Source organism: Leptidea sinapis, chromosome 10, assembly GCF_905404315.1.
Source record: "Leptidea sinapis chromosome 10, ilLepSina1.1, whole genome shotgun sequence".
Classification (NCBI taxonomy): domain Eukaryota; kingdom Metazoa; phylum Arthropoda; class Insecta; order Lepidoptera; family Pieridae; genus Leptidea; species Leptidea sinapis.
Window position 1 is genome coordinate 2,928,103 of NC_066274.1, and position 15,297 is coordinate 2,943,399.

General features: G+C 38.8%; 1 protein-coding gene across 5 annotated transcripts in view; it reads left to right on the forward strand.

The window, feature by feature from the left end:
- Positions 1–424: 424 nt before the first annotated feature.
- The window catches only part of LOC126966487 (armadillo segment polarity protein), a 28,835-nt gene continuing 13,962 nt past the window's right edge, over positions 425–15,297 (forward strand). For 3 of the 5 annotated variants that reach the window (XM_050810565.1, XM_050810567.1, XM_050810569.1), the window contains exons 1-10: positions 425–550; positions 863–930; positions 7,061–7,185; positions 7,265–7,370; positions 7,441–7,651; positions 7,817–8,399; positions 8,746–8,891; positions 9,288–9,414; positions 11,353–11,523; positions 13,000–13,170. In XM_050810565.1, coding sequence (XP_050666522.1) covers positions 894–930; positions 7,061–7,185; positions 7,265–7,370; positions 7,441–7,651; positions 7,817–8,399; positions 8,746–8,891; positions 9,288–9,414; positions 11,353–11,523; positions 13,000–13,170 — 1,677 coding nt within the window. In that variant the 5' untranslated portion in view covers positions 425–550; positions 863–893. Of the gene's footprint in view, positions 551–862; positions 931–7,060; positions 7,186–7,264; positions 7,371–7,440; positions 7,652–7,816; positions 8,400–8,745; positions 8,893–9,287; positions 9,415–11,352; positions 11,524–12,999; positions 13,171–15,297 lie in introns of all 5 variants that reach the window. The other 2 variants (XM_050810566.1, XM_050810568.1) reach the window with 1 other exon arrangement.

The window sequence follows — 15,297 nt, forward strand, 5'->3', positions numbered from 1 at the left end:
AAGCCCTCAAGGACAACATTCAAAACGAATGCGTGAATCTGTCGCCCAAAATCGCTGAAGTGATGAAGAATGCCATGAAACGAGCCCGTGGGGCAATCAATTGTGACGGCGTCCATTTGGCCGATATCATCTTCCCAACTTGACCAATACAATTATTAAGGTTCAAATAAACTCAAAAAACATAATCGAAGTTTTTCATTTAGAAAAAAAAAGAGAGCCAAACAACATCGGATGACTTCTTTTGGCCCACCCTGTATTATACACGGATGATTCTCCTTGGCTCTACCCTCCATAACTAAATGCTTTCATAGGTAGGTATCTACGCGGTTTTGCCCCACTTGACAGATTACAACTTTGAGTGTATTGTCAATGTCACTGTTATATGTCAAACGAGTAAAACCATCTTTCTAGTCGTTATATACTCGACGACTTCTGTCGCCATATTGTCATGTTTGTGAATGTGAAATTGTGAAGGTGTTTTTGTGAGGTGTTTGCTCTAATAATCGAAAATTAATATTTAGGGATTTGTTGCGGCTTATCCCTATATAAGGCAAGTTTTGTACAATTCTCAAAATCACATAGTTTCTGTTAAGTATCTTTAGAAATATCTATGTTAAGTATATTAGTTGAAATGCGTCGGGTGTGGTAATTCATAATTGGTTCGATCAAAATTTGTTCATACTTTCGAAGCGTTGTTTGTTTTGTTTATGTGCATCGGGTGAATAGATTAATCTTAACAAGTTCCAGCTGTACGCACGTTTCTTATACAATTCATAATATGAAACAAGTTTCATGATTTTGTAAATCAATAGTTACGCGTGCGTAGTGATCACGAACTAAGTATTACATTTACTTTTTGTAGGCGCAGGGTGCATCGCCGCATCTTTTGAAACATGAGCTATCAGATACCAACTTCACAAAGCCGTACAAGTAAGTTTTATAGTTTATTTATAGTACTTACTTATTATTATTAGAAAGTTATCAACTATTCTAGCATTATGGTACTATGACTGCTAGCATAATATCGGAGAGCCACAGTATAACTACATTATGAGTCATGACACAAATAATGATGCAGGTACATATACTTAGGCTTACAAAAAATACATAAGATGTTCAAGTTTATCACTCAATTAACTATAATAGAATATTATATAATACAGTGGAATTCAACTATAATCACATACAAGGGACAACTACAATTTTGCCATTACATTTGATGCTGTAAGAAGTGAAGGTATATCAAACTGATTTCATTGTGGGTGAATATACAAAACTTGGACATGTTTTGGCCCCTTTTGCTATTATTATATTTATGTTTTAGCTTGTTCTATTAATACACTATTCTTTAAGGCATTCTTATTCTTCAGAAGGAGTGAAAAGGGTGGAATAGTACTAATGAAAGGCATGATTTCTCAAGAAAACAAAATTTATTGTACTTGTGAATACTTTAAAGTAATAATAGCTTTTAAACTAATCACAGTATACCCTTTTGAATTCAATTGATTTATTAATATTAACATTACATTTAATACTATGAATTAATTAAACATAGTAAACACATGAAACATGAAAGTCATATCATCTGTTGTTGATTATTAGCACCAAAAATTTACACAATTAAGTCACAATACTGTAAACTATTACTGCATAAAATAAAGAGTGCTATTTGTATCGACTCTAGGTCGATATTATGATTTGCTTTGTCAGTTACTTTGTCATGCGCACAACATGATTTACATGATTGGTTCTCAGCTTGACATGATAGCTGTAACAGATGGTAACTGGTTTGCATGCTTGACATATTGTTGATGTTTGGCATATATGTGGATATCAGGGGATCAGTTATATTAAAAGAAATGGATCTTTGAACTATACATTTAAGCTATATTAGAGCATACCTTCAAAAAAAGGCATACACTTTTCTAAACGGCCAACAATGCTTCTGTGATTCCTCTGGTGGTAGGAGAATATGACCTGCATTAAGTTAAAAAAATTAGTATTTTTTTAAATTATAAATGAATTGTCACTAGAATATTTATTAAAAATCACAAAAAATTGCACACAAAACCTACAAACAAAATTGATATGTTTAAGAAAGAAAAATTTAAGTTAAGATAAAGTTACACCACTGAATATAATATTATGTTTGAAATATTTGTATGAAGCACTTTATTACAAGCATATAATTTATATTCCATGAAAAATCATGAGTAAATTTAGTTTTTGGCGAGAGGAGTGATTGAAGCAGTCTCTTCTTGCAATACAGTGCATACTAGTGCTTACAAACTCTTGAAAGACTAATGCAGTGTGTGTTGTTAAGGAATTAAATGTGTCATTGAACACAATTGTATTGCCATAGAGCCAAATAAATACTCTTGGTACAGATTACCTCTCATGCTGCAACAATAATAATACCTCTAAACAATTTATGTTTTTAAAGTGATAACCCTCACTTCTAGGATTAATACACAAATAAAATTTGAAAAACAAAATTTTATGAACGATGCGGGATTCGAACCCACGACCTCCGGCGTTCCGTGCCGGTGCTCTAAACTAGAGATGAAACGGATAGCAGTTTGGTCGAATAGCCGAATATCCGGCCGCCGGTTATCCGGCGGCACTTAGCCGTTTGGTGTATCGTACACACAAACACAGACTTGCGTAGGCGGCGCGCGAACTATCGAGTAGACTCGGTTAGATTCGGTTCTTTTCGTTAATGAGCGAAGTTAGCAACCTCTCAATCCAGAGAAATTAGTATTTATCCATGTATAATTCCTCTAATATAAATTAATGCATTTTGTTCTTGCGGAGCACTTGCATGACATTCTGCAGCTCCTCATCATGGTCAGCATCAATACGTGGATATAAATTTGTTGGCAGTTGTGGGATTTTCCATTTAGTGGATTATTTCCTTTTCTGGTAATAGCGTGGCTTGTTGAATCATCTTTTTTGCATAATATGCAATATATAATAGATGTGTCCTCCACAGTGCCGTTTTCAAGGAGCTTTCTTCGACGTACTACAAAGCTGTGGAATGAGCTTCCTTGTGCGGCGTTTCCAGGACGATATGACATGGGTACCTTCAAAAAAAGCGCGTTCACCTTCCTTAAAGGCCGGCAACACTCCTGTGATTCCTCTGGTGTTGCAAGAGATTGTGGGCGGCGGTGATCGCTTAACAATAGGTGACCCGTACGCTAGTTTGTCCTCCTATTCCATAAAAAAAAATGTGCCAAAATGGCTTTCAGTTGTTTGTTTCACTTAAAAATGGAAATTTCATTTTAACTCTGGGGAATACTAAAAACTTGTCATATACAGGGTGAATATTGTCAAGGGGGCATGGATAGCGAAAAGCACTCAAAGCAATCTCAAGGTTGATTAATTTGAAACATATGGAAGCTCCTTTTTCCACTATTACCTTGGGTCCATTTTGCATACAAAGTTCTGTGTACTCTATTTTGGCTTTTTATTTTTTATTTGATGTAAGAAAAATTTTTTTGTAATTTATTTTAAATTTAACCCAAAATATTTTCATTTTATTGAGGTAGATATTTAAACATGTTAAAAAATGGCTAAAAAAGTTTAAAAAAAACAACCGACTTCAAAAACACTATTCCAAAACAATAGATATAATATGCACTAAAAACTATAAAAATAATTGTGTATTTTTATACAATCCAATTAATTAATCTAATTTTTAACATTATTTATTATTATTAACATATTAATCGGTGTCCTTCCGCCGCGACCCGCTCTCGCCTCTCGCCTCCTCACAACTCAAGCACATGAGATGTGCTTGAGTTAATGTTACCTAAAACTATGTATGTAGTTACAAACCTATCTTGACACCAACTCCAAAAATTACAATAATCGTAACTAGAATGAGATTAATTAATTCGATTGTATAAAAATACGCAACTATTTTTATACTTTTTAGTGCATATTATATCTATTGTTTTGAAATAGTGTTTTCTAAGTCGGTTGTTTTTTTGTTAAAATTTTTAAATTTTTTGATTCTTAATGAATTTGAAGTACACTAACTAACAATTTGGCTAAATATGTGTAGATATACTAAATTTTTCAATGAAGCAACGAACGAACGTAAGCGCTTCGTAATTTGATTACAGACAGTAAGAATTCTGACACAGATCGCACCCTTACTGTAAGTCGTTAAAGAGTCTCATTGATCATCATATTCGACTACGACAATTACTTGGCCATAACTATGTTATGGAAGATGACTTAAATATTCGGATACCTTAAAAAAGATTCGGCCGAGTATCGTTAATTTGCTCCTAAAAATTGAAGAGTTCCGTTACGTTGTCATGGATTCCGTAATCAGAACCTAATCAAACTACCTTTGAAGTATATCCTTTCCAGTAAAAAAAAGAATCATCGAAATCGGTTGGCGGGATATTGAGTAATTCGTAAATTTATCATCCATTTGCTATGCGTATGTATAGCAAATTTAAGACATTTATGGTTTTCTCATGGATGCCATTGTCAGATCTGGACCAAATTAAAATGGGACCATACGGGAAGCACCAGGTTTGAAATAAAAAAAGAATCATCAAATTCCGTTCGCCCAGTCGAAAGTTTTGAGGTAACATAAAAAAAACATACCGACGAATTGAGAACCTCCGACTTCAAAAAAGGAGTTAAATTATGATAGACCAGGGGTGTATAAATTTATTACTATTTGGAATGGTGCCCAATATTAGACTTATCTTGAATTAAATGTTTGGGCTAAATAAAAGATGATATTCTTTATTACTTTCACATTTATACTGCTTTTTTTAAACTTGTAAACATACCATTGTTATTCAAATGGGACATATTTATTATTTACCCATAGAAAGTTTTGAGAAACTCAAAAATCAACTTATATGGATAAAATAATTTTATTAAGTCATTTCAACGTACTCTTCCAGCCTCTATACAAAGTCTCATGCGTCTATTCTAGTTTTCGAAACACAGTCTGCCGCAGACACCTCTTCTACGGCTTTCCTTTTCGGTTAATTCTTTATTTATGAAAATTAAAGGAAGTGCCTTCTATCGAGCGCGGGTGCGTTCTCGTGGTGAATCAATAGCCCGCGGAGGTATGTGGTCGCCTGTCGCTGGTGGCTGTAAAAATATCTGGTAGGCATTTTGTCGTTATGATGGTATACATTCGGTTTGAATGCAGCTTTTACAGCCCCGTCACAGAGAAGAAACTAGCGATCAAAATTTTACCTGCGCTTCTCGATCGCTTCACTTATGAGTAGGCGTTGGTTTGTTCTGAAACAGCGAAACTGACGCTTTGTTTCGGGATCTTATTGATAAATCCAGCATTCGTCACCGGTCACAATGTTGTAAACGTACTGAGACAAGCCTACTACAAGTTTATTGGTCATTCCACAAAGGTCAGCCTCTGAGCTTCTGTAAAGTTGTATGGCACCTAGCGTGTGAGTGAGCCTAATCTATCCTTCTCACGTGGCAGTGATCGTGTAGAATCTTGTGAACGCAATATTATACTGAATTTATTCGTATATAATTTGTTTGTTTTCTCAAATTAATTTTTTGACTGCCGTCGAAAAACGACAGTATCTTCATCCGCCAATAATACACGACCCCGCTTAAATTCGTCATTCCAACGGTAGTTATGGTTTCTTTAGAAGAGCCTATGTGTATGGTTACTTCATGGTTTTCCCCCACGAGACAGGCAACGCCTAGTGTGGGGGTCAGTATAAAATGTTAATTTTTACATGAAAAGTGCGAAATAAATGATTTTGTATTTTTTTTTTGTATTTGAAGTCTCAGAAAATGTTTCCGACGTAGATCCAAATTTTTCTATGAGACACGATAATTATTTAATTTAGCTCTCAAAAAATATGAAGGGATATTTGAAATTCGAACTATGGTATTTTCACACGTATTTTTAAATAATTACATTTAACCAGGGCTTCTTATATAAAAACTTTTTTCCCAAAACTCTCTGAATGTCCTGGTATTACAACATAGATCTAAAACACTAAGAAAAGTCTTATATATTATTAGACTAGACTATTATGAATAAGGGGGTTACCCTTATTCATAATAGTCTGCTAACTTAAAGCATTGCTAATTCTCACTCTGTCTTCTTCTATTGACATAAGTTAGAATGAGAAAAAACACTCCTAAGCGGCTGTTTAAAGTTAGCGGACCATTATGAATAAGGGGGTAAATGTTTTTGAGGATTTCATTAAATTTTGCACCTTAAGTTTGGGTTGTATCAACTAACCTTAGCAATAACAAAAATGTTAATGTACCGGTTAAGCAACAGATGTGTTGCATCATTTGACAATTTTTATGTGATGTCATAACTTTAACTATTTTAACCGTGATGATACAATGTTCGCCGGTTAAAGCTACGTTAATGTTAAATAGCGACCTGTCAAAAGCTTCAAATAAATTTTCGATATTGACTTGATACTTCTCCTTTTAACTTTAACTATACCAAAGAATATGATGGTCCAACACATTCCAGTCTATGTTTAAGTCAGTGTTTCTGTTAACATAAAATTTGAAGGTTTGACCATAACAATAACAACTAATATGATGCATCCCAGCCTAAGAGATAAATCATTCGTCAATTTCTTTGCAAAAGAGAGTGTTTATACTAAGTATATAGATGACATGCCGTGCTGTGACCGTATCGGGTACGGAATAAAATCAAGCATCACACGGTGTACCTTTCCACTAGAACGTTTTAACAGCGTGTCATACGCGAGCATAATGATTTTAAGTAATCCATTTGGTGGTAATTAGTTCACCTGAACTACGACAACTGAGAAAACGGCTACCTTATTTTGCTTAAGGCAGACGCACCAAGAGTGAATTTTGTTTTGACAATTTTATTGCAATACAGAAGGGTCATCCTTTAGAAAATTGTATTCCGTATGAGTACCGTTACGAGCCTTCGCGACAGCTTTGATCGGTGACGACACCTATATCCGGGTAGACTCTTTGAACGAACCAACCATCACCCTCGAAATTGTTAATAAAGTCTTTATTCTACCAGTTTTATTTTGTAACGTTTCAGTGTCACACAGTAATTATGGAGGTTCGGATGTTCCAATGGCCCCTAGCAAAGAGCAGCAGACTCTTATGTGGCAGCAGAATTCCTACTTGGTGGATTCTGGTATCAACTCTGGTGCTGCAACTCAGGTTTGTGTAGATTGCAGTCCTAACAAAATTTATCAAAGGTGTTTGTCAAAACAAATATTTAAAAAATATTTTTGTGTAGGTGCCATCACTTACTGGGAAGGAAGATGATGAGATGGAGGGAGATCAGCTTATGTTCGATCTAGATCAGGGATTTGCACAAGGGTTCACACAAGAGCAAGTTGATGGTAAGCTGTTATATAATGGTTATTATTGTTCGGGGAGTGTATTAAAGATCTAAATATAATCCCTTTACAGATATGAACCAGCAGTTGTCTCAGACACGGTCTCAGCGTGTCCGTGCGGCAATGTTTCCAGAAACATTGGAAGAAGGCATTGAGATTCCATCTACTCAACTTGATCCTGCTCAGCCAACAGCTGTGCAGCGCTTGTCTGAGCCCTCCCAGATGCTCAAACATGCTGTTGTCAATCTAATCAACTACCAAGACGATGCAGATCTGGCAACCAGGTACATTCCTTTTTTATTTAAATCTAATCTATTTTAGCATTACTCTCACACAACTATCAACAAAATTGTGAATCAAAAATTCTAACACTTTGAACATACCTGCTTCACCCTAAATATTCAATATCAGGACCAATACTAAAATTGCTTTACAAAACTTATTTTTAGGGCCATACCAGAGTTGATCAAACTCCTAAATGATGAAGATCAAGTTGTGGTCTCCCAAGCTGCCATGATGGTACACCAACTGTCCAAGAAGGAAGCATCTCGACATGCCATAATGAACTCGCCACAAATGGTTGCTGCTTTAGTTCGTGCTATCTCTAATAGCAACGATCTTGAGACAACAAAAGGAGCTGTCGGGACTTTGCACAACTTATCTCACCATCGTCAGGGCTTACTCGCCATCTTCAAGAGTGGGGGAATACCAGCCTTGGTGAAACTCCTCAGCTCTCCTGTAGAAGCTGTGTTATTCTATGCTATAACAACCCTGCACAATTTGCTGTTGCATCAAGATGGCTCCAAAATGGCTGTTCGTTTAGCTGGAGGGTTACAGAAGATGGTCGCATTGCTACAGCGCAATAACGTGAAATTTTTGGCAATTGTTACTGATTGCCTTCAAATTCTGGCCTACGGCAATCAAGAATCAAAGTTGATAATCCTGGCTTCCCAAGGGCCGATTGAACTGGTACGGATTATGCGCTCCTACGATTATGAAAAGTTGTTGTGGACAACATCCAGAGTACTGAAGGTAAATATTGTTAGGTTTTGAAATAAGAGTTTTCTTTAATTGTGTCCTTATAAAATAATTTATTGCTGTTGAGATTATGTCAAATTATTTTTGGTATGTTGCTACTATACCCATACTTATATGATGAGAAAGATGAAGTCTTAATACTATTGGTACCTTTAGTATCATCTTTACCTGGAACTACATATTATTAAACGTATAATATATATTTCGATGGTATTTTCGGCATTCACAAAATAATTAGTTTACGCATATTTTGCTAACTCCTTTAAAACATTGAAAAAAATTGCACACACACCTAATTGCTCTAGTTATCCTCTTGTAATATAAACTTCCATGTTTGTAGGTGTTATCTGTGTGCTCCAGCAATAAACCAGCTATTGTTGAGGCCGGTGGTATGCAGGCCCTTGCCATGCATCTTGGCAACCCAAGTGGGCGATTGGTGCAGAACTGTCTTTGGACTTTAAGAAACCTGTCTGATGCTGCTACAAAGGTATTTTGCTTTGACTGCCTATTTCTATTAATTATTTCTTATTAAAGAACAATAAACTTGTATTATTCATAACTATGTTTTTAGTTATGTTGAATGCCGCTGCATATTTGTGATTTCATGTGTGTATTAAGCAAATAATTTTGAAATTAACTTCGTCACATATGCTACTTGTTTTTTTTTATGTGCTTATGCTTAAGTAAAAGTATATCTTCTATTCTTTCTATTGTGGCTTCTATGGAAGGGCACGCCTCAATTTAGCCAGTGTCAGCTTGGTGTAAATGAATAATAACATAAATTTGTTTATTGATATTTGGTAATTGATAATGCTTTTATATTTTTGTATCCAGATATCATATTTAATTAAAATAATATGAACATTTTAAATGTCTGTTACTGCAGGTGGATGGGCTGGATGCCTTGCTGCAGAGCCTTGTCCAAGTGCTCGCTTCAACAGATGTCAATATAGTGACCTGCGCTGCTGGCATCCTATCCAATTTGACTTGTAACAATCAACGGAATAAGGTAACTTTGAAACAGTATCATTGGTTTTTTTATTTATTTATTAGGTTCACCAACACAATAGCTTATAAAAATAACAAAATAAGTATTAATTATGGTGTAAATCCAATTACAGACAAACTGGCATGCATTTTTGAGTTGCACAAGTGCGGGGTTGCAAGTTTACTATGAAAAAATAATGTACAATAATGTAGAAGTGAACAAGTGAAAAAAACTAAAAATTAATTAATTTTGGATATAAATCAAAACAAAGCATAAGTTATGTGGTTTCTGCATTGATAAATTGATGCAATATTTTTTTGTAATCCTGAGGGGAGGAGTGGATGTCAACACGAGTAGTTTTGGAAAGATTATTGTGCTCCCGCTTAGATCCTTTCTAAAACACTATTAGCACCGAGTTTAGTTCTATATAAATTTCCAATAAATGGTTTGAAATTTATGAAACGTGCACTTTCGCGTGGCACTGAATATTTAATTTTGGCTAGGATATTGGGACAGTCTAATTTCTGATTTAAAATTTTGTATAGAAACATTTGATCATTCACCCAGCGACGATTTTCTAGTGACGTTAAATTAAAGAAATTTAATCTATCGTTCTAAGAGGTTAATTCGAACTGTTTTTTTTCATGGACTGACAACAAAAAAAGAAAGCGTTTCTAGATCCTTTCGATTCTTTTTATAGGATCCATATAGAATGGATTCCAAACGGTGGACCCATATTCTAATAAGCTACAAATTAAAGCAAAATAAACCTTTTTAAGAGCTATACATAATTTAAACGTTTTGTAAAATTTATGTATTTTTACATCTATGTGTGTATTGAAGGATAATTTCTTGTCTAAAATAATACTAAGGTCTCTGATGTCATCCACTCCATCTAACGAAAGATTATTTAAAGAATATGAAGTATTATGTGGTATTGGATTCTTTGTAAATTTTATATGCTGACATTTTTTAACATTAAGGGGCAATTTATTTTTAATAGACCACTGGGAAATACTGTTTAAGTCATTTTGAAGGGAAATCGAGTCTAATGGAGTTTGGATAGCTTTAAAAATCTTTAAGTCGTCGGCAAATAACGCAAAATTTGAAGATTTTATATGGTCACACAAGTCGTTAATAAATACTTAAAATAATATAGGACCTAGATGGGATCCCTGAGGGACTCCAGATGGAGCCATGAATGGATATGATTGATACCCGCAAACCACAACTTGTAGTTGTCTGTACGACAAAAACGACGAGAGCCAGAATAGCAAAGATCCTTGAATGCCAGCGTTATGTACTTTACTTATTAAAATTGAGTGGTTGACCCGATCGAAAGCTTTACTAAGATCCATATATATAGCGCCCACTTGGTTATATTATCGATTACTTGATTGACTCCATTGTTTATATTATCGATTACTTGAGTTGTAAGTTCAGTTAAATTTGTTATGGTAGACATTTTATTGCGGAAACCATGCTGTTGAGGGACTAAAATAGATTTCAAATGAAAAGAAAGATAAGGACATATCAGATATTCGAAAACTACCAAAAATCGACACTAGAGAAATTGGCCTGTAGTTCATTATATCATCCGCTTGTCCGCTTTTCGGAATAGGCACAACATTAGCAGAATTCCATTTTTCAGGAAATATCCTAGTGGCCAGAGATCGATTTTATATAAGATATAGCGGGAAGGACAGAGACGAAGCGTTTTAGTCAGTTTCTAATGAAAATAGCCGGTATCTTATCAAGACCAGACTCTTTTTCTATCGTCTAGTTTTTTCAAGGCTTTTTCTATTGAATTTTGGTCTAAAGAAATTTTTAAAAAATATGTCTGCTTATGCAAAGAAATACTAAAATATACAACATTAGTGTTGAGCTCTATAGCAAACATAGACATAATTTATAAATAAATATATACTTGTTGTTAAGTATCAATCAATATGTTGTCAGGTGACCGTATGCCAGGCGGGCGGCGTGGACGCCCTGGTCCGCACCGTGGTGTCGGCCGGCGACCGCGAGGAGATCACGGAGCCGGCCGTGTGCGCGCTGCGCCACCTCACGTCGCGCCACGTGGACAGCGAGCTGGCACAGAACGCGGTGCGCCTGCACTATGGGCTGCCGGTGAGTTACACGGTCCGAGATCACGGAGCCGGCCGTGTGCGCGCTGCGCCACCTCACGTCGCGCCACGTGGACAGCGAGCTGGCACAGAACGCGGTGCGCCTGCACTATGGGCTGCCGGTGAGTTACACGGTCCGAGATCACGGAGCCGGCCGTGTGCGCGCTGCGCCACCTCACGTCGCGCCACGTGGACAGCGAGCTGGCACAGAACGCGGTGCGCCTGCACTATGGGCTGCCGGTGAGTTACACGGTCCGAGATCACGGAGCCGGCCGTGTGCGCGCTGCGCCACCTCACGTCGCGCCACGTGGACAGCGAGCTGGCACAGAACGCGGTGCGCCTGCACTATGGGCTGCCGGTGAGTTACACGGTCCGAGATCACGGAGCCGGCCGTGTGCGCGCTGCGCCACCTCACGTCGCGCCACGTGGACAGCGAGCTGGCACAGAACGCGGTGCGCCTGCACTATGGGCTGCCGGTGAGTTACACGGTCCGAGATCACGGAGCCGGCCGTGTGCGCGCTGCGCCACCTCACGTCGCGCCACGTGGACAGCGAGCTGGCACAGAACGCGGTGCGCCTGCACTATGGGCTGCCGGTGAGTTACACGGTCCGAGATCACGGAGCCGGGCGTGTGCGCGCTGCGCCACCTCACGTCGCGCCACGTGGACAGCGAGCTGGCACAGAACGCGGTGCGCCTGCACTATGGGCTGCCGGTGAGTTCCACGGTCCGAGATCACGGAGCCGGGCGTGTGCGCGCTGCGCCACCTCACGTCGCGCCACGTGGACAGCGAGCTGGCACAGAACGCGGTGCGCCTGCACTATGGGCTGCCGGTGAGTTACACGGTCCGAGATCACGGAGCCGGCCGTGTGCGCGCTGCGCCACCTCACGTCGCGCCACGTGGACAGCGAGCTGGCACAGAACGCGGTGCGCCTGCACTATGGGCTGCCGGTGAGTTACACGGTCCGAGATCACGGAGCCGGCCGTGGACAGCGAGCTGGCACAGAAGAAATGCGCTTTTCTTGAAGGTACCCATGTCGAAACGTCCCGGAAACACCGCATAAGCAAGTTCATTCTACAGCTCCTTGAAAACCGCACTGTGAAGGACCGCCATACATCCGGATAGTGGGGATGATATCCTAATGTATGGCGTGTCGTCCGAAGGTGAATTCGGCGGCAGGGATCAGGTGAAACAGCTCTTCGGAACACTCCCCGTGATAAATGCGGTAGATGACACACAATGAGGCGACGTCTCTACGCAACGCCAAGTGATCCAGCCGTTCACAGAAATAATTCATACTCTGATAGCTCGACGTGGTAATAAAATAAAGTGTTATCAGTGGTTTATTATATTACCACGTTATATAAAAATAAGTGACGATTTCTCCAACGTCATTTTCTCTTTGTATTTATCCGTGTATACCGTGTACATGTGGTCAGTAGAGGCGGTAAGCTGTAGCGCTGACTGCGCAAGTTGTTGCAGGTCGTGGTGAAGTTGCTGCAGCCGCCGTCCCGCTGGCCGCTGGTGAAGGCCGTGGTGGGGCTGGTGCGGAACCTGGCGCTGAGCCCGGCCAACCACGCGCCGCTGAGGGACCACGGCGCCGTGCACCACCTCGTGCGCCTACTGCTGCGGGCCTTCAACGACACGCAGCGGGTTATTATCATTACAACGCACTGCCACTAACGATTCTTGAGAAACCCAGAAATTCTGAGTAATACTACAATTGCGCTCGTCACCTTGATACATAATATGTTAAGTCTCCGCAGTAATGCTTACATATTACTGCTTCGAAGGAGCCTCCCACTGGTAATATTCGGAAAATACTTCACAGTAATATCCTTCATCAGCAGACTTTGCCTTGAGGCCGGTGAAACGGCTCTTCATCTCCTATGCGATTGCGGCCCACTAACGCATAATCGTAACACCATCCTTGGCGACTACACCCTGCTTCCAGGAAATGTTTGTAATACTCGCATCAAGAAGATACTGCGGTTCGTAAATCCGACAGGGCTTGACGTCGAGCTCCAAGTGTGAGTGGCGAACACACAATAGTTCGATTCTGGTCGCCATATTACTAGAACTCATTAGGAACCCTCTCCATATAATAATAAAAAAAAATGTGAGCCGTCACGGGACGCCCTGGCAGATGTGAAACATCGACATTATTTTGTAAAAGTAATATGCAGAAAAGAACATATTGTGATAGGAACTAAATATGTCATAATGATAAAATAAAATATTACGATTTTTTTCCAGATAATGATGACTATTTATTGAATAAACATTTATTTTCATTAAATACAAAAATTTACGATTTTATTTCAAATCGTGACTACTTAATTCGTTTAATCAGTGAGTTCGGTAATAGTTATATTCGATGTTGCCTCTGAGGACGGTATAACTGTGACAAGGCGACGCGTCGCCACGGCATGCGTCGCCACGCCAGAAATCGGTTTTACGTGCGGCTATAGATGTTTCACATCAATAATAAGTGATCCTCCTCCAAGTGATCTTGATACTATGTATGTTTTCACGGTCAATTTTGCCCAAGTCACGGCTGCCGTGACTTCAAGGTCTTTTAATGTGTACATAAATACTGCTATGTTGGGCCAATTGGCCCAGTGTGGGTTGTTCAACAGCATGATGTACCTTTGAATTTATTTGCAAGTGTACAAAGATTTTTATCTACACCCATGCTTTAAATCCTCTATTAAAGATTCTGAAACAGTTAGCTTATTGCCAACATTAAAACACCCAATGTTCTAATAACCATTACATCACCCAAAAGTGTGTTGTAATGTTGTACTGAATTTCATAACAACACTCCTATGTTTTTTGTTGATGATGCGACAGCGTATTTGTTAAAATATATAGGTAAATGGAAGTCGGAAAGTACTAAAATAAAATGTACGTAATATTATTTTGAATATTATGCTACGCGGGATTTTTGTATGTATGTACTTTAGGAAAGTTAGATAAATCCAAGATGGCCGCGGCACAAAGTTATGATTTTAACAATATGGATATCGTGTTCGAGGTTCTCGAGGGTGCAGAGAACGATTTTGGGAACATTTTTGAGATCCATGATGGCCGCCGCGCAAAATTATGTTTTCAACAATATGGGTATCGTATCCGTGGTACTCGAGGGTGCAGAGAACGAATTTGGGATCATTTTTGAAATCCAAGATGGCCGCCGCGCAAAATTATGAATTCATAAATTTGCGCGGCGGCCATCTTGGATTTCAAAAATGCGCCTGAAGAAGTTTCACTTCTTCATGCATAAAAATATCATAGCATTTCGTACTCTTCCACAACTATAAGTTTTATAAAATATTACGTGGTCCTTTCGGGGTGGGGTCGTTGACCCGCATCGCTCGGCTCGTGTCTCAGCCATGCCCGCGTCGAAGGTATATCTAACGCTATAGATATATACGTTCGAGCACTTTTTTTCTAGTGTTGGGAAAACCTCGCCTTAATATTATGCAGTGAAGAAGAACACACACACACATAATTATATTGACGTTTTCTAGTGTTTCGTGTTCGTGTTCTTTATCACACAGTGTCCTGATTTTAACACGATTTAATTTCCACGTGGCACTACAATTTCCGAATGTTTTTGTGTTACTTTTAGGTGTTTGGCATTAGGGTTATCATTATAACCTCCACGCATACGTATAGATCCAAAATTAGTATTGCGCGGCGGCCATCTTGGATTTAAAAAATGATCCCAAATTCGTTCTCTGCACCCTCGAGAACCTCGGATACGATACCCATATTGTT